At 45.9% G+C, this 17999-nt stretch overlaps 1 protein-coding gene across 5 annotated transcripts in view; it reads right to left on the reverse strand.

The window, feature by feature from the left end:
* Positions 1 to 17999, reverse strand: part of REXO5 (RNA exonuclease 5) — a 31645-nt gene that overhangs the window by 13510 nt on the left and 136 nt on the right. For 4 of the 5 annotated variants that reach the window (XR_012219900.1, XR_012219901.1, XM_073543030.1 and 1 more), the window contains exons 2-10: positions 15841 to 16001; positions 15318 to 15436; positions 11766 to 11892; positions 11362 to 11473; positions 10319 to 10438; positions 9211 to 9299; positions 7741 to 7856; positions 6448 to 6586; positions 6264 to 6358 (exon numbers count right to left, since the gene is read on the reverse strand). Coding sequence is in view for 3 of the 5 variants with exons in the window: in XM_073543030.1 (XP_073399131.1) it covers positions 6264 to 6358; positions 6448 to 6586; positions 7741 to 7856; positions 9211 to 9299; positions 10319 to 10438; positions 11362 to 11473; positions 11766 to 11892; positions 15318 to 15436; positions 15841 to 15978 (1055 nt within the window). In the remaining 2 variants the exon portion in view is untranslated. Of the gene's footprint in view, positions 1 to 6263; positions 6359 to 6447; positions 6587 to 7740; positions 7857 to 9210; positions 9300 to 10318; positions 10439 to 11361; positions 11474 to 11765; positions 11893 to 15317; positions 15437 to 15840; positions 16002 to 17872; positions 17996 to 17999 lie in introns of those variants that run through there. The other variant, XM_073543029.1, reaches the window with a different exon arrangement.

Below are 17999 nucleotides of genomic sequence, written 5' to 3' on the forward strand. Positions count from 1 at the left end.
CATCCAGCTTAGGAAAGTCTTTGTGATACACAACATTATCCGGTCTCATGTTACAGACAAAAAATGTGAAAAATATAGAAGAATTCTGTGATCTGCGTCCAGCAGTTATTTCCATCCCAAGCCCCCTTCTCAAAGGGACAGATTACACCCGTGATACCTGTATGGCAACTGACTCCAGCAGGAGCTCAACCCCACAACAAGGAAACAACCGCACCACCAATGCCCCTTACTAAGTCGTCTTCTAGATGAAAATGGAAGGGGACATTAACGTGTAACTGCACTCCAAGGGAACTTTTCAAAATAACTTGTGTGTGTAAATTAGGAATAACGCTTTTTGGCTATTATTATTTGAATTTTCCGTTAGTGTTGTTCCCCTCTGTAGACTCTTGTCACTAGAAGCCTTAGCAGCTCTGTGTAGTCTGCTTCTTACTCATCCCCCTCTCTGTAAACTTCTACAGGCAGCAGCTTCTTACCCATCCCCTACTCCATACACGTCTACAGGCAGCAGCTTCTTACCCATCCCCTACTCCATACACTTCTACAAGCAGCAGAAGTAATCTGATCCCCCACCGAAGACAGAACTGTAGACATATTGGACTAGTACTTGAACATGAATGATCAGTATAGGAGGGAAGAAATGACTGATAAGAGGCACTTTTCTGTAACACAAGCCTGACATACACTGTATATGTACGGCGCAAGGATCTAAGACTGCACCATAGTTGGAAGATGCCGGCTGCATTACACAGCCAGCACCTGCCTCTAAGTGCTCATACTCACTTGCGAGCGACTCACACGATTCTTGTGCGAGTCTCTCGCATGAAAAGTTGGCACTACCGCCGACACTCGGACCGGAGCATGCGGCTGCATAGAAATACATGTAGCCCGCACACTCCGGTCCGAGTGCCGGCGGCAGAGCCAACTTTTCATGCGAGAGACTCGCACAAGAATCGTGTGAGTCGCTCGCAAGTGAGTATGAGCACTAACAGAAGCTACTGGAGCTGATTCTGATTGCTGATCTTATGCCCTTAAATCCCACTAACAGTAACATTTATGGCACATGGTCCTGGAGGCGCGATATTCCAGGCTTCCATCAGCCCATGCACAACACTGTTGTAGGGTGACAATTGATTGCCATTGTAACCAGGGACCTGATGAAGGCCCTGTTGCGGCCATGTTGGCACTCCTGCATAGGACACTTGCATTACGTCAGTCTTGCTGGAGTACAGGGTGCCGAATCCATTAAGAGGCACATGCTACCTAATTAATTTGGAGCATCTTCTGTTTGCGCAGAGCCAGAAATATTACTGCAGTCCCTGAGTTCAGTATCATTCCTGGAATAGAAAATACCGGTATTTTTAATGGATAGTTGAGCGTTGCCACGCCTCGTCCCAGTGCCTCCAATTTTAGCAAAGCTGATTTAAACTGGTGTAAAAATGCCAAAAGTTTCACAAAATTTTGCTTTTTTTTTTACATTTTCAAAGCTTTTCTGCCTTCCAGTTTGCTGGCATAACGGCTTTGATGGATCGGCAACTTTGTAGGGCTGTGGAGTCCGTAAACAAAACCTAAGACTCCTCAATTTCCCTGAATCAGACTCCCCAGCACTGCCTCACTACTGAGCATGTACATAAAGTGCAGCACAGATACATCTCCATGTCTCCGACCCCCCCAGCACTGCCTCACTACTGAGCATGTACATAAAGTGCAGCACAGATACATCTCCATGTCTCCGACCCCCCCAGCACTGCCTCACTACTGAGCATGTACATAAAGTGCAGCACAGATACATCTCCATGTCTCCGACCCCCCCAGCACTGCCTCACTACTGAGCATGTACATAAAGTGCAGCACAGATTCATCTCAATGACTCCGACCCCCCAGCACTGCCTCACTACTGAGCATGTACATAATGTGCAGCACAGATTCATCTCCATGACTCCGACCCCCCAGCACTGCCTCACTACTGAGCATGTACATAAAGTGCAGCACAGATTCATCTCAATGACTCCGACCCCCCCAGCACTGCCTCACTACTGAGCATGTACATAAAGTGCAGCACAGGCTCATCTCCATGACTCCGACCCCCCAGCACTGCCTCACTACTGAGCATGTACATAAAGTGCAGCACAGATTCATCTCAATGACTCCGACCCCCCAGCACTGCCTCACTACTGAGCATGTACATAAAGTGCAGCACAGGCTCATCTCCATGACTCTGACTCCCCAGCACTGCCTCACTACTGAGCATGTACATAAAGTGCAGCACAGATTCATCTCCACAACTCCGACCCCCCAGCACTGCCTCACTACTGAGCATGTACATAAAGTGCAGCACAGATTCATCTCCATGACTCCGACCCCCCAGGACTGCCTGACTACTGAGCATGTACATAAAGTGCAGCACAGATTCATCTCAATGACTCCGACCCCCCAGCACTGCCTCACTACTGAGCATGTACATAAAGTGCAGCACAGGCTCATCTCCATGACTCTGACTCCCCAGCACTGCCTCACTACTGAGCATGTACATAAAGTGCAGCACAGTTTCATCTCCATGACTCCGACCCTCCAGCACTGCCTCACTACTGAGCATGTACATAAAGTGCAGCACAGATTCATCTCAATGACTCTGACCCCCCAGCACTGCCTCACTACTGAGCATGTACATAAAGTGCAGCACAGGCTCATCTCCATGACTCCGACCCCCCAGCACTGCCTCACTACTGAGCATGTACATAAAGTGCAGCACAGATTCATCTCAATGACTCTGACCCCCCAGCACTGCCTCACTACTGAGCATGTACATAAAGTGCAGCACAGTTTCATCTCCATGACTCCGACCCTCCAGCACTGCCTCACTACTGAGCATGTACATAAAGTGCAGCACAGATTCATCTCAATGACTCTGACCCCCCAGCACTGCCTCACTACTGAGCATGTACATAAAGTGCAGCACAGGCTCATCTCAATGACTCCGACCCCCAGCACTGCCTCACTACTGAGCATGTACATAAAGTGCAGCACAGTTTCATCTCCATGACTCCGACCCTCCAGCACTGCCTCACTACTGAGCATGTACATAAAGTGCAGCACAGATTCATCTCAATGACTCTGACCCCCCAGCACTGCCTCACTACTGAGCATGTACATAAAGTGCAGCACAGGCTCATCTCAATGACTCCGACCCCCAGCACTGCCTCACTACTGAGCATGTACATAAAGTGCAGCACAGATTCATCTCCATGACTCCGACCCCCCAGCACTGCCTCACTACTGAGCATGTACATAAAGTGCAACACAGGCTCATCTCCACGACTCCGACCCCCCAGCACTGCCTCACTACTGAGCATGTACATAAAGTGCAGCACAGATTCATCTCCATGACTCCGACCCCCCAGCACTGCCTCACTACTGAACATGTACATAAAGTGCAGCACAGATTCATCTCCATGACTCCAACCCCCCAGCACTGCCTCACTACTGAGCATGTACATAAAGTGCAACACAGGCTCATCTCCACGACTCCGACCCCCCAGCACTGCCTCACTACTGAGCATCTACATAAAGTGCAGCACAGATTCATCTCCATGACTCCGACCCCCCAGCACTGCCTCACTACTGAGCATGTACATAAAGTCAGCACATTCATCTCCATGACTCCGACCCCCAGCACTGCCTCACTACTGAGCATGTACATAAAGTGCAGCACAGATTCATCTCCACGTCTCCGACCCCCCAGCACTGCCTCACTACTGAGCATGTACATAAAGTGCAGCACAGATTCATCTCCATGACTCCGACCCCCCAGCACTGCCTCACTACTGAGCATGTACATAAAGTGCAACACAGGCTCATCTCCACGACTCCGACCCCCCAGCACTGCCTCACTACTGAGCATGTACATAAAGTGCAGCACAGATTCATCTCCATGACTCCGACCCCCCAGCACTGCCTCACTACTGAGCATGTACATAAAGTGCAGCACAGGCTCATCTCCATGACTCCGACCCCCCAGCACTGCCTCACTACTGAGCATGTACATAAAGTGCAGAACAGATTCATCTCCATGACTCCAACCCCCCAGCACTGCCTCACTACTGAGCATGTACATAAAGTGCAGCACAGATTCATCTCCATGACTCCGACCCCCCAGCACTGCCTCACTACTGAGCATGTACATAAAGTGCAGCACAGGCTCATCTCCATGACTCCGACCCCCCAGCACTGCCTCACTACTGAGCATGTACATAAAGTGCAGCACAGATTCATCTCCATGACTCCGACCCCCAGCACTGCCTCACTACTGAGCATGTACATAAAGTGCAGCACAGATTCATCTCCTTGACTCTGACTCCCCAGCACTGCCTCACTACTGAGCATGTACATAAAGTGCAGCACAGGTTCATCTCCACGTCTCCGACCCCCCAGCACTGGTCACTACTGAGCATGTACATAAAGTGCAGCACAGATTCATCTCCACGACTCCGACCCCCCAGCACTGCCTCACTACTGAGCATGTACATAAAGTGCAGCACAGATTCTTCTCCATGACTCCGACCCCCCAGCACTGCCTCACTACTGAGCATGTACATAAAGTGCAGCACAGATACATCTCCATGACTCCGACCCCCCAGCACTGCCTCACTACTGAGCATGTACATAAAGTGCAGCACAGATTCATCTCCATGACTCCGACCCCCCAGCACTGCCTCACGACTGAGCATGTACATAAAGTGCAACACAGGCTCATCTCCACGACTCCGACCCCCCAGCACTGCCTCACTACTGAGCATGTACATAAAGTGCAGAACAGATTCATCTCCATGACTCCAACCCCCCAGCACTGCCTCACTACTGAGCATGTACATAAAGTGCAGCACAGATTCATCTCCTTGACTCTGACTCCCCAGCACTGCCTCACTACTGAGCATGTACATAAAGTGCAGCACAGGTTCATCTCCACGTCTCCGACCCCCCAGCACTGGTCACTACTGAGCATGTACATAAAGTGCAGCACAGATTCATCTCCACGACTCCGACCCCCCAGCACTGCCTCACTACTGAGCATGTACATAAAGTGCAGCATAGATTCATCTCCATGACTCTGACTCCCCAGCACTGCCTCACTACTGAGCATGTACATAAAGTGCAGCACAGATTCTTCTCCATGACTCCGACCCCACAGCACTGCCTCACTACTGAGCATGTACATAAAGTGCAGCACAGATTCTTCTCCATGATTCAGACTCCCCAGCACTGCCTCACTACTGAGAATATACATAAAGTGCAGCACTGATTCATCTCAACTAAAAGCCGAGATCCTTGGATCAGGAACATTTATAGGACATTTCATAACTTTCCCAAATTCTTATAAAACATTTACAGCACATCCTGCATTGTACTACCATTGTTTCTAGGTTTGGTGTTCCTTTGATGTAAGCGACTCTTGGGGTCAGCTGTTGCTTACAGTTATATATTCAGTATGTATACATATTAGTCCGTTAATAACTTATGCTGCAAGGTTATACTCCATATCACAATGCATCAACTAGAACCCAAGAAAAACAGGGGAACATGCAGTACATAAAGCAATAATGAAATTTTATTTAACATCAATAAAAGAGCTAATTATTAAACGATGCCTCACGCCAGACTAAAGGCACAACAACCGACTGACAATCCCTGAACGGGGTTATAGACCGTAATTTTTACTACAAGCAATGTGGCCTTTTGGTATAATTAAAGTGGGTCTATGCATACGTATGAATGACCACTGAACGCAGATTATTCAACATACAAGTATGTATGATACTATATAGAGGTACATTCAGATGATACATAGGATTATATTCACATGCATATGAAGGATGTAAACAGGTACTCAGTAAAATTAAAGTGCCTATGTGCATATGTGGACCTGAACTACTGCTGTGGAAGTTTTCACTAGCAAGTCATTGCAACAAACACCTTAAACTAAACCACACAAAATAAATGCCTTGGGCAATAGATTGTACCTGGGCTGGAAGTCTGAGGCTGCAGTGCCTCTCACCCCAACGTACGTTTCGCCGATTCTTCCTTCACACCCCGGGAAGAAGAATCATTATTTCAATATTGCTTTATGTACTCCATGTTCCCCTGCTTTTCTTGGGTTCTAGTTAATTCTTATGTTCTGTATGATATTAATATAGAAATGTGACATAAGGGCAGAAATCCAAACCAAGACATAACAAGCCTGTAGGAAGATAGAACGGAAAGCTTCGCACTTTAGTATCACTTTCGCCAGGAACTTTAATCTAAATCTCCTTCCCTGGCATCGTGCGAAAAGTAGTGACGTGTCAATAACATGTGGATGTATCATCTGGAAGGAAAGGGAAGAAACAATGGTCAGGGACACTCCGCTAGCACTAGATACACGGAGCGATGCAATGCGTCACACTCAATACTTACCTGCAGAGCTCGCAGGTCATTATTTAACGAGTGACCCACCAAGACGGCATTTGGAGGAAGGAGACCTTTTATTTTTTCCTGGATATCCTTTAATTTTGTTTTTACAGGATGAAGTTTCTTTTTATTAATCCCCGAGAACCTGACGAAACGTAAAGGAAACAAATTTAGAAAATTGCATGGTTTAGAAAAAAAAAAAAATTATATCTCCTATGAAAAAGATTTACCTTAATATTAAAAGGGGCTGTTTAAGTAACACAAGCCTATGTCCATGCTATTAAAGAGGAACGGTCACCAGATCAAAAGTGGCCATTTTTGCTCTTGTTTTATTCCCGCTGCTCCCCTGAATAACTCCCTTAAATCCAGCAAACTGTTACAAAGATATATGCCTTTTTATTTTGTGATCATATTTATGGTTTTTACAAAAGGGCGTGTCTCGCAGAGCAATTATGCAAAGCTGCGAAAAGACACACCCCCGAGGATCCTATGAGCCACACCCCTTTAGAAAGACCATAAAAATTAGGCACAAAATAAAAAAAGGCAATTATTTCTTTTCTTGAACTACACAGGGAATTTGAGAAAAAAAACTCAAGGAAACAGCAGGAGTAAAATATGAGCAAAAGCTGGCCACTTTTGACAGGTCTTCTTTAAGTAACTCCTCCACCCTTCCTTATGAGCGAAGGATAAGAAAGTCACTTTGTATCAGTCGGGCTGTTCTTGTATTACTTGGATAGCCATTCATATACATATCTGGATGCTATATTTCCTTTACAGAGGGGTTATAGAGGCAAATCATAGGGGCAGCTAAAAGTTGCCATGGTATAACATTACCTTTAATGATGCTGAGAATTAGAAAAATATGGTTGGGCTTTTCCAAAACCAGCTACATACCTGTCCTCAGTGCCTATGCCATGTTGCCTCTAGGCCCCAATCACTACAATGGAGCTGAGCAGCAGCACCAGACACAACCCCCCAGAGGTATGGGACGCTGTTTTAAGAACAAAGAAGCCATCTTTTCTCATACTGTACAACATTTTATCTATAATTTACTATAAAGTAGGTGACAAATGAAGGAATATGAGCGCAGGTCCAGACTACATAAGGTTTTTGTTTGTAGTCTGTTACCATGGAGATAAATATTCCAAACAATCGGAACATCACTGTAAAATAATATGTGCACCGCCCCAACATTTTAAGTTGTTGGGTGTTGGCTAGACGAGCCATTTGTGATAAAACTATGCAGACCATACATTATTAGAGAAGACAGACGAATTTATGGAAAAACAGAGCGAATACCTGGTCATGTAATTAATGATGGGATTGTCCGGCTTCACCAGTTCATCCGTAATACATTGGCCTTGTGCATCCACTAATGACACTCTGGTCAGCTCGCTCCCCTTACACGTCATACACTGCGGACAGAGAAATATTGCTGTAAGGCCTGGATCACACTTCCGTTTTTTTAAATCCGCCACAATCCGTCATTTTCCGTTAAAAAACAGATCCGCCATTTTTTTTGGAGGATCCGTTTTTTTGCCCCATAGACTTCTATTAGCGGCTACCGCAGATCCGTAAAAAAAAAACGGATCCGTTTGCGGCAAAACGGAAACGGATCTGTTTTCCCATACTTTGGCAGATGCAAAAAAACGGATGTGTGAAACAGGCCTAAGAAATCTATAAAACTGCTGAATACAAGTCGCTTAGGCCTGTTTCACACATCCGTTTTTTTGCATCCGCATGCATCCGCCAAAGTGTGGAAAAACGGATCCGTTTCCGTTTTGCCGCAAACGGATCCGTTTTTTTTTACATAGCCGCTAATGGAAGTCTATGGGGCAAAAAAAACGGATCCTCCAAAAAAAATGGGTGATTGTGACTGATTTAAAAAACAGAAGTGTGATCCAGGCCTTAGAGCATCATGGCGTTTCAGTAAATGCAAATCATCCCACAAATAAAACAAGCCCCGATACAGCTATCTGGATAGAAAAAAAAAAGTTAAAAAAAAAATTGGATCTTGGAAGAAGAGGAAAAAGTTAACTGCAAAAAACTAAAATTTGGGCATCTTCTAGGGATTAATATACAACTATTCTGATGTGGGTTTTCAAAGTAAGCACACCAGCATCATCAGGTCCAAGATCTATTTAATAAAGTATACATTTTGAAAACATGGGGATAGAGACACTTCAAATTAGCAAAGCCATGCTTTCAATTTACACTTTTAGTCCTACCTAACCAAGACTGCTTTGTGTGCAAAAAATATATATCTACAGAAAATAAAATGTGTATAGGGGCTTCCCGAAAAAGGATCAGTCATGTTGGTTATCAGCAAGCCCGATACTTTGTTTTGATGCTAAATAAGCAGTAGGAATGAGCACACGTGCTGGGATAAGGTGTTATCTGAGCATGCTCGGGTGCTAACCGAGTGTCTTCGGTGTGCTCAAATACTATGTTCAAGTCCCAGAAGTTGAATATCTCACCACTGTTCGACAGGTGCAACACGTGCAGGGATTGTCTGTTTGTTAGGCAATCCCTGCAAGTGTTGCGGCTGTTGAACAGGAACTCAAACATATGATTCGAGCACGCCAGAGCCACTTGGTTAGCACCCGAGCATGCTCAGAAAACACCTTATCACCGCACGTTCGCTCATCACTAATAAGCAGCTGTCAGTCAATTCTGACAGCGTCCCGTCATTCATGATTAGGGTTATGTATTTTTAGTATGACCCTTTACTGGCTGCCAGGTCGGGCATGCGGTCTGTTATATACGTGCCATTTCACAATCCAGACCATACAGAGGGCTGCTGTCTGTAGGTTCCTCGGTGCAGTTGGTATGAATGTAATTTTCTGTATCCGATGATCCTGCAAATAATAAAAAAGGGGAAGAAAAAACTCATACTGTAATATGTAAAAATAAGGAAATAAGAATGAAAAAAACAAAACAAAAATAAAATAAAATTATATATAAGAACCATGGCACCATGCTACTCAGTTTAGCTTAGTGTCACATAGACCAGTGTTTGCCTTCTGTGACCCAGACTTGGGTTTTCTCTTCCTATTTTTTTTTCCCCTTTTCTTTTAGGTTGAGAAAGAGCGGAATGGCCTCTCTGATGCCACAAAAGATCAAGAGCACGGTGCTGAAAAGGCCACACTGCTGTATCCTCTCTGGTCTGAAGGGTGGGGCCAAATTCGCTATCGGAGCCCACGATCAGAGATCAGGCGGATGGTCCTTGCCTCGGTCTCCTGCTCGCCCACCTCAGAGAGACACATTGCCCAGAGCAGAAACGGATGTCAAGGTCCGTGCACAGATGGTTCCGGGGACCTTAGAAGATCACCCCTAAAGGGTTCCAGCAAAGACGGACCCATATACTGCACCTTCAGGACAGATAGAGATGTCCCACGCGCTTCCAGCATCTCAGCAGCTTCAGCGTGGCGCATCCAGAGAAAACACTTGTGTTCACGGGGTCACTCACCAGAATTAAACTATAGACAAGCTGTTACCGTCTCTTCTCCACCTTCCATATCTGTCTATTTGCATGAGCAAACACTGCAATATGGACGCCCACAAGACAGCTCGTGCCACCCACATTCACTGCTTAGCCCACATTTTTTGCAGGATTTGTACCAAATTTATAAGTTATATCCTGTCCAGAACAGTGGATAATACATTGATTGTGAAGGTTGAGCGTGTGCTGTACTTTCTTATCTCTGGCTGCCCCATAGACAATGACTGGAGCGGCGTTGCGCATGCTCAACTTCCGCTCCGTTCAGACACGACTCTGCAGATGACTTACAAACTTGGTACAAGTCCATTCCGTTAAATTATTGATATTCCTGCAAAATAAAAAAGGGGGAGCTGAGAAACTTTAGTTTACACTGACCTACAAATGGAAAATCATTGTTCTTCATCTCCTCCTCAGTGAGTAGATACCTGGTCAGGCCATGGATACTGGCTCCATATTCTTGTTGGATGTTGTCAGGAGAGTTCATGGGTTCTGATCCTGTAATGAAAGGAGACGTCTGATGTGTAAAACATGGAGTATGGTATTAGATTTGTATTTCCGGCCATCTGCTGTGAGGCACTTTATCTTCACAAGAATTCATATATAGTGAGATATAACTGTCTCATAAGACAGCTGTATAGTACAAGGTGATCCAAGAAGGAGGGTGCCAAAGTAAAGGCCTGGAGTTAAAGGGTTGTCCACTACTCGGACAACCCCTCAGGTTCTAACCGAGTGTCTTCAGCATGCTGGAATAATGTGTTCCGAGTCCCCGCGGCTGCATGTCTTGAGGCTGTTCCACAGGCAATCCCTGCATGTGTTGCGGCTGTCTAACAGCTACGAGAAATGCAGCAGCCGGAACTCGAACATATTTTTCGAGCATGCCGAAGACACTCTGCTAGGACACGAGCATGCTCAGATAATATCTTATCCCAGCACATTCTCTCATCACTAGTTTTTATGTCTTGGGAAACATACGGGCCGCCAAAGACCACTGATACCCGAGTGCAACTTTACTAGAACATAGGATAGCGGAAATGACACCAATGTTGCACTGGTCTCCACCATATCCAGATCTTACACCCCGTGACTTCATCAAGGTCTCAGAATATTTGCTCCCCTCACCCGGCCGCAGGATCAGAACAACCTGAGAGAACGTATCACTGAAAAAGAGGAGTTCATAACTGGTACGTGCTGGGCAGAATTAGACTACCGCCAAGACAGCTGCCGGTTCACCCCTGGAAATCACGGTGAACATTTGCAGGGTATAGATACAACTTGGATCTCGTGTCTTCACGGTAATAGATTTGCGCTGTGTTCCCTCGGTTATGATAATTTTGCACCACCCTTTCTGAATTTCCTTACATTTAAAGACACAATATATGTTAGCTTAACGGTAACTTTACTGCACACATGTACAGTACCTTCTGGGCCACGCTGATCATCCATGCTGTCCTTTTGGTCTGTAACATCCAGATCATTTAACCCAAGAAGAGAAGTCGTAAAATCACTGGTCGGAGGCGGCGTGCTGAACCGCTACAGGGGAACCAAACAACAACATGCCATAAATCATTGCAATGGGAAAAAAAAGACCTGTCATGTCACCTGTCATGTCTTAACTACCTCTATTATTCCTCCTTATTAGTAAATTGACAAAAGGGAGTGTCCATATCCCTTCTGAAAGGGGTGCGTCCCCACACTGTCAGCAATCATTGGACAATGTGACTGTGTAAGTGCCTAGATTAGTGGCCAAGCCACTGCCTGTAACTCTAAGATCTGCAGTAATAGTCATGGACGCTGCTCTCCCAGCTTGTGTTTCTGTACTTACGTGTCTGAACAATCTCCTGAGAGAATGGAAGTGTGAATAATATTGGTAGAAATGATGCTGAGCGAGATCCTGAAGCACGACCACCATGACTCCTCCAAGACGCTTCTGATGGTGAAGGGTGCACCAGCTACAAAGTAGACACAGAAAATGGCATCGTTGGGTCAGGAGCCCGAAGTATTCATCATGTGTGGCTCCCACCCTCCAGCCACTGATTGACAGCATCTGCTTTATTACTATGCATGCTGTCAATCATCAGCAGCGTGAGGGACGACTGCATATCACACTGCAAGAAATACAGTCATGGCCAAAAGTTTTGAGACTGACACAAATTTTGTGGGGGTTTTTTTTTTATTTTTACAAAGTTTGCTGCTTCAGTTTTTATAGTGGAAATTTGCATCAAATCTACATTGCAACTGTGATCAGATGAACTTAAAAAAAAAAAATACAAAATCAATAATTGCCACTAATTTCAGTCCTGCCACAAAATGAGCTGCTTAGATCGAATTGATCTAAGCAGCTCTTTTTGTGGCAGGACTCCCGTTAAAGCAATCAGTCTGCTCTCATAATTTAACCTGCATGACGGAGTGACGTCAGCTGCCTTGTCCCCAATAGCATTTTCTCCTGAGCTCACAAAAAGTTCAATGAATTATTGAACTTTTTGTGAGCTCAGGAGAAAATGCTATTGAGGACAAGGCAGCTGACGTCACTCCGTCATGCAGGTTAAATTATGAGAGCAGACTGATTGCTTTAACCGGGGGGGTGTTGTTTGACATCACTGTCGCCTTCTGTTAACCATGGTTAACTCCAAGCAAACTAATGCAATCATCATTGATTTGCAGGGCTTTACAGGCAATGACATTGCTGATTTATAAGATTATACCTAAATCAACAATTTATCATAACAGCAAGAACTTCAAAGAGAAAGGTTCACTTGCTCTGAAGAAAGTCCAGCAATTGTCAGAATCATCTTCTAAAGAGGATTTAGCTACGGGAGCGGTTAAAACACCAGTGCAGAGCTTGCTCAGGAATGGCAGCAGGCAGGTGTCAGTGCATCTGCAAGCACAGTGGGGCAAAGACTTTTGGAGGCTAGCCTGGTGTCAAGAAGGGCAGCAAACAGCTTATTCACACCAAAAAAACACATTAAGGACTGACAGTCATTCTGCAAAAAAGAAACAGGGACTGCAGAGAACAGGGGTAGAGTGATTTTCTCTGATGAACACCCTTATATCGGACATCTGGAAGAATTACTTTAATCACCAGGTTTAATCGATATGAGATACAGCCACCACCTTTCAGGTCTGATATACAGCATTCTATAATGCTGTATGTCAGCCCCCAACCTGACCTGCAAGACAAGAAACAGAGCTTTTATTATTGTCACCTGCAGGGTGGTCCGGTCCGATGGGCATCGCTGGTCTTGGTCCGGCGCCTCCCTTCTATGATCGCTGTCCTCCTTCTTGCTTCTTGTAAATGGCGCATCCCTATGTCATTCACACAGTCTCCCCGGCATCACGCTCCTGCGCAGGTGACGACAGCAGAGAAAAGTACTGCAGTGTGCAGGTGCCGGGAAAGGTCAAGGAGCGACGGTGCATGCGCACTGCAGTATTTTTCTCTGCCCTCGTCGCCTGCGCAGGAGCGCAATGCAGGGGAGACTGTGTGGATGATGTAGGGACATGTCATCCACACGAAACAAGGAGGATGGCATCGCAAGAAGAGGAGGCGCCAGACAAAGAGCAGCGACACCCCTCGGCCTGGACTGCCCCACAGGTGAGTAGATTAAAAGGTCTTTTTCTTGTCTTGCAGATCTGGTTGGAAGCTTACATACAGCATTATACAATTATATCAGTCCTGAAAGGCAGTGGCCGTACCTCATATCGGTCAAACCTGGTGACAGTTTCCCTTTAACACCTTTACGACTCGGGAACGTTTCATTTTTGCGCTCTTTTTTTTTTCCTCCCCCTTTTCCCAAGGAGTCATGATACCAAACTTGGCCAGGTTTTTTTTCTGATATTTGAAAAATAAAAACGAAGCTTGTGCCACCATTTTTGAGACGTATTGTTATTTTCAATTTTTGCTCGTTGAGCTGACTTTATCGATATCATCTTTTGTTAAATATGTTGTTTTGATCACTTTTTATTGCATGAACTGTGGGAAGTGCAAAGTAAAAAAAAAAACTGCAATTCTGCCATTTTATTTTTTTTTCTTTTGCCGCTTAATAGATGGCTTCAATAATTTTAGAATTTGATAGTCCAAAAATAAGCCCAGAGTATGTGCATATAATTTTTATTTTTAAATAATTCATAAAGGGGGATTCAAATTTGTTTTATATTTTTTAAAACACTTATTTTTACTTTATCTTTTAGTCTCGTTAGGGGCTTATATAATTCAATCACTTATACTATATGCTACACTTCTGAGGTATATAGCAAAATCGCAGTTGTCCTATGAAGCCCAACCCAGTCACAGGATGACTAAGATGACAGTTATGGGGACCTTGAGTAGTCCACCAGCTTTAATGGTAACCCATCCATTTCCCATTATTGATTCCCTATGTTCTTTCCCCAAATAACTGTTTCTTGATCACATAGTATATAGAGGACAGGACATATTTCCCATAATGAATGGAAATACTCTGTGATTCAGTCTGTCACATAGACTTCACCCATGGCATCTTGTCACGTGTATCTGGGAACGCTCAGTTGATCAGTTTCCCTGGATTTCCTCTTTAAATATGACTGATCAAGTCAATATTTTTATTATCCATGAAATACCAAATCTAGAGCATTTTTTCTTATAGCTGTACATTGCACCGTTCCTCTGTTATTCTTCGTGGAAGTTTGTGAATAAGTTGACAACTGATACCATTCTCCTTCTCAAGAAAAGTGTCTCCCTATCAGCACCGAGTGGGTGTGAGCAACGTCGCAGCGCCGAGTGGGTGTGAGCAACGTCGCAGCGCCGAGTGGGTGTGAGCAACGTCGCAGCGCCGAGTGGGTGAGAGCAACGTCGCAGCGCCGAGTGGGTGAGAGCAACGTCGCAGCGCCGAGTGGGTGAGAGCAACGTCGCAGCGCCGAGTGGGTGAGAGCAACGTCGCAGCGCCGAGTGGGTGAGAGCAACGTCGCAGCGCCGAGTGGGTGAGAGCAACGTCGCAGCGCCGAGTGGGTGAGAGCAACGTCGCAGCGCCGAGTGGGTGAGAGCAACGTCGCAGCGCCGAGTGGGTGAGAGCAACGTCGCAGCGCCGAGTGGGTGAGAGCAACGTCGCAGCGCCGAGTGGGTGTGAGCAACGTCGCAGCGCCGAGTGGGTGTGAGCAACGTCGCAGCTCCGAGTGGGTGTGAGCAACGTCGCAGCTCCGAGTGGGTGTGAGCAACGTCGCAGCTCCGAGTGGGTGTGAGCAACGTCGCAGCACCGAGTGGGTGTGGGCAACGTCACATCACTAATGATGCTCCAGAACTGATCAATAATAATAAAAAAAAAAAACACAAGAGGGGAAGAGTCTTCTTTTGGCGTCACATATAATAAAGGCTAAAAAAAAAAAAGGTTTAAGATTAGCGCACCTTGCTTGTGTGGCACTGCCCCCTTTTCCGACAGCAGCGTACTTCAGGAGCTGGTGCAGTTGATGCTGCTGAATTTCACAATTGTCACTAAATAATGCAGGCGATAATCTGGGTGATTTCTGCAGAAAAACACAATTATCAAAAATATAATAAAAACAGTCTAAGCAATGTCTTAATGAATTGACATGATTGACTTCTGCAAGCGCCATCTCTCCTGGGTATAACATGGCACGGACCACAACTGCCAGGCAGAGACCAGACAGCGGCTACAACATAATGATAGCGCCATTAGACGCCGCCGCAAAAACTCACATGGTGACAGGCACCAAGATGGTGCAGGAGGATTCGAGACGCGACTTATGGGCAATTTTATTATTTTATCACATCACCTGCTGCTAGGAAAATTTCACACTGACTTTGCAGACCCCTCTACAGCCTGGATTTCTAACTATTTTTCCCCAAAAAAATGGATGACACAATATAATTTGATACACTCATAGACATGAACCCACTGTGACGTCACCTTGACCCTCCGCAGGTGTAAACCGTTGACTGCTTCTTGGCTCCCATCCCCATCGACCCTTCTCTTCTGGCCGCTGAGCTCTTCTTCTTCATCGCTCAGTGGTCTTTTTCGCTGCCTCATAGACTTGATTTCACTCATTTCTTCCTACAGCAATGGAGAATCTGAACAATACAAGAGGAAAAAAAATTACTTGCATCATTCGCAGTCGTGTCTGGATCAGTAATGAATATACAAATCTGGGAACATGAGGGAAACGCTTTCAGGTCGGTGAGTGTGGCATTAAGACATTTTATTTTTTTATACCATCTCATAGCTGTCTTATATCGTGTCAACTTATATGTGTAAAGGGGGAAGCAATGAGCTAACCACCTAATGTCGATAGGTGGTTCATACATACTAAAGGGAACCGGTCACCTTGGAAAAGGCTATTCAACTGCAGATATTGGGCTAATCCACAGGTAAATAGCATCACAATGCGGCCCGGCCGCCTTCATGAAATAACTTATTTTCTCCCAGTAGCCGCCGGCTTTCAGTCATAGAGGCGTGCTAGCATGGCTACTCTCACTGCTCACTACACTGTGAGCAGCAGCGGTAAGTATGCTCTAGCTTGCTTTGTACAGATGCGCGGCACAGAGAGATGTCAAAGTATCGGAGAATGTACAGCTGGACTCACAGTATAGTGAGCGGTGACTATATCCACTCTGTGCACGCCTCTATGACTGAAAGCCGGCGGCTCCCCGGAGAAAAAAAAAGTTAAATTTGTCCCTGTAGCATCTCTTTAAGTAATGTGGCCGGGCAGCATTGTAATGCTATTTACCTGCAGATTAACCCTATATCTGCAGGTAACTAGCATTTTCCCGAGATGACAGACTCGCTTTAAAGAGAATCTGGAACTCTCTTCCCTGGCTGGAAAAGTTGAAAAGACTGAATCCTAATCTTTAATGCGTCTCTTTGTACTAGTTTGCGATCAGCCTACAACTAGGACTCCTGAACTCCCTGAGTTCAGCAAAGCAGGACTCTAAGGCCGGGGTCACAATTGCGAGTGTGATGCGTGAAACTCGCATGAGTCTCTCGCATCAATACCCGGCACTTGGGACCGGAGTGTGCGGCTTCATAGAAACACTTGCAGCAGCACACTCCGGTCCTGAGTATTGATGAGAGACTCGCGCGAGTTTCACTCTCAAGTGTGACCCCCGGTCTTTTTCTCACAGATCAGTTTGTCCCGCTGCTGGGATCCCCACTGGTCGCCAGGACAGGTGACTAGAACTGTAGGGCGCATGCGTGCCAAGACTCGTCACTCCATTCAACTTTTCCTGTGACCCCACCAGCCAGGATAAGACCACCTTTCTTCGATGGGAGAGTAACAATATTTCTAGAACAAGCCTGGATTTCTCATAAACTTGTGGTCACTTTATAGGGGCAGCTCAGGGAAAACCTGTCTAGGCTACAGTACTATTACAAGGCTTTCATTTAAAGGGGTTTTCTGGTGGTGAACATCCTCGTCCCTCAGCAGCAATTTGTTATTAAGAACCTGTGCTTTACTCACCCTCCAGCACAAAATCTCAGCTGCCGGTATCGGTCTGCAGCCAATCAGTGAGCACGGCGACTGTGCCCAAGTTACTGGCACGAGACACTCAGAGCCGCCGATCTCACCGACTGGCTGTCGACGTGACATCAGCGCTGCAGAGAGAAACAGACACCGCTTGAGACTTTGTGCTGGACCCAGAGAGGGTGAGCAAAGTACAACCATGGTTAATTCAAACCGCAGCCAAGGTTTTCTGACAACCCCTTTAAATAAACAGCGTCCACTCGTAAGGATCTGGCACATGCTGGGGGTCCTGAGCTGGGGGTCCTCAATGTTGTCCATGTGCCCTAACAGTACAAGCAAAGAGTAAAATCTGCACAATTTAGTGTTGATTTCCTGCTGTGGATTTCAGGCTCCTGGGGATGCACACATAGGAGAAATCCGCAGCAGAATATCTCTAGGTGTGAACGTTCCCTGAAGCAAAAGCTGATCGTGCCTCCAAGTTACCAGAAGATGGAGAGCCAATAAACGGTAAAAGGGGCGACAGTCCGCAGCCAGCACTGCGGTACCTCAGCCCCGGGCTGCCCCTATTATCCCCCCAATATCATACACAACCGGGGAGCCGGATACCTAC

The sequence above is a fragment of the Dendrobates tinctorius genome, unplaced genomic scaffold (assembly GCF_039654945.1).
Source record: "Dendrobates tinctorius isolate UK_male_01 unplaced genomic scaffold, ASM3965494v1 ptg000129l, whole genome shotgun sequence".
Lineage (NCBI taxonomy): Eukaryota > Metazoa > Chordata > Amphibia > Anura > Dendrobatidae > Dendrobates > Dendrobates tinctorius.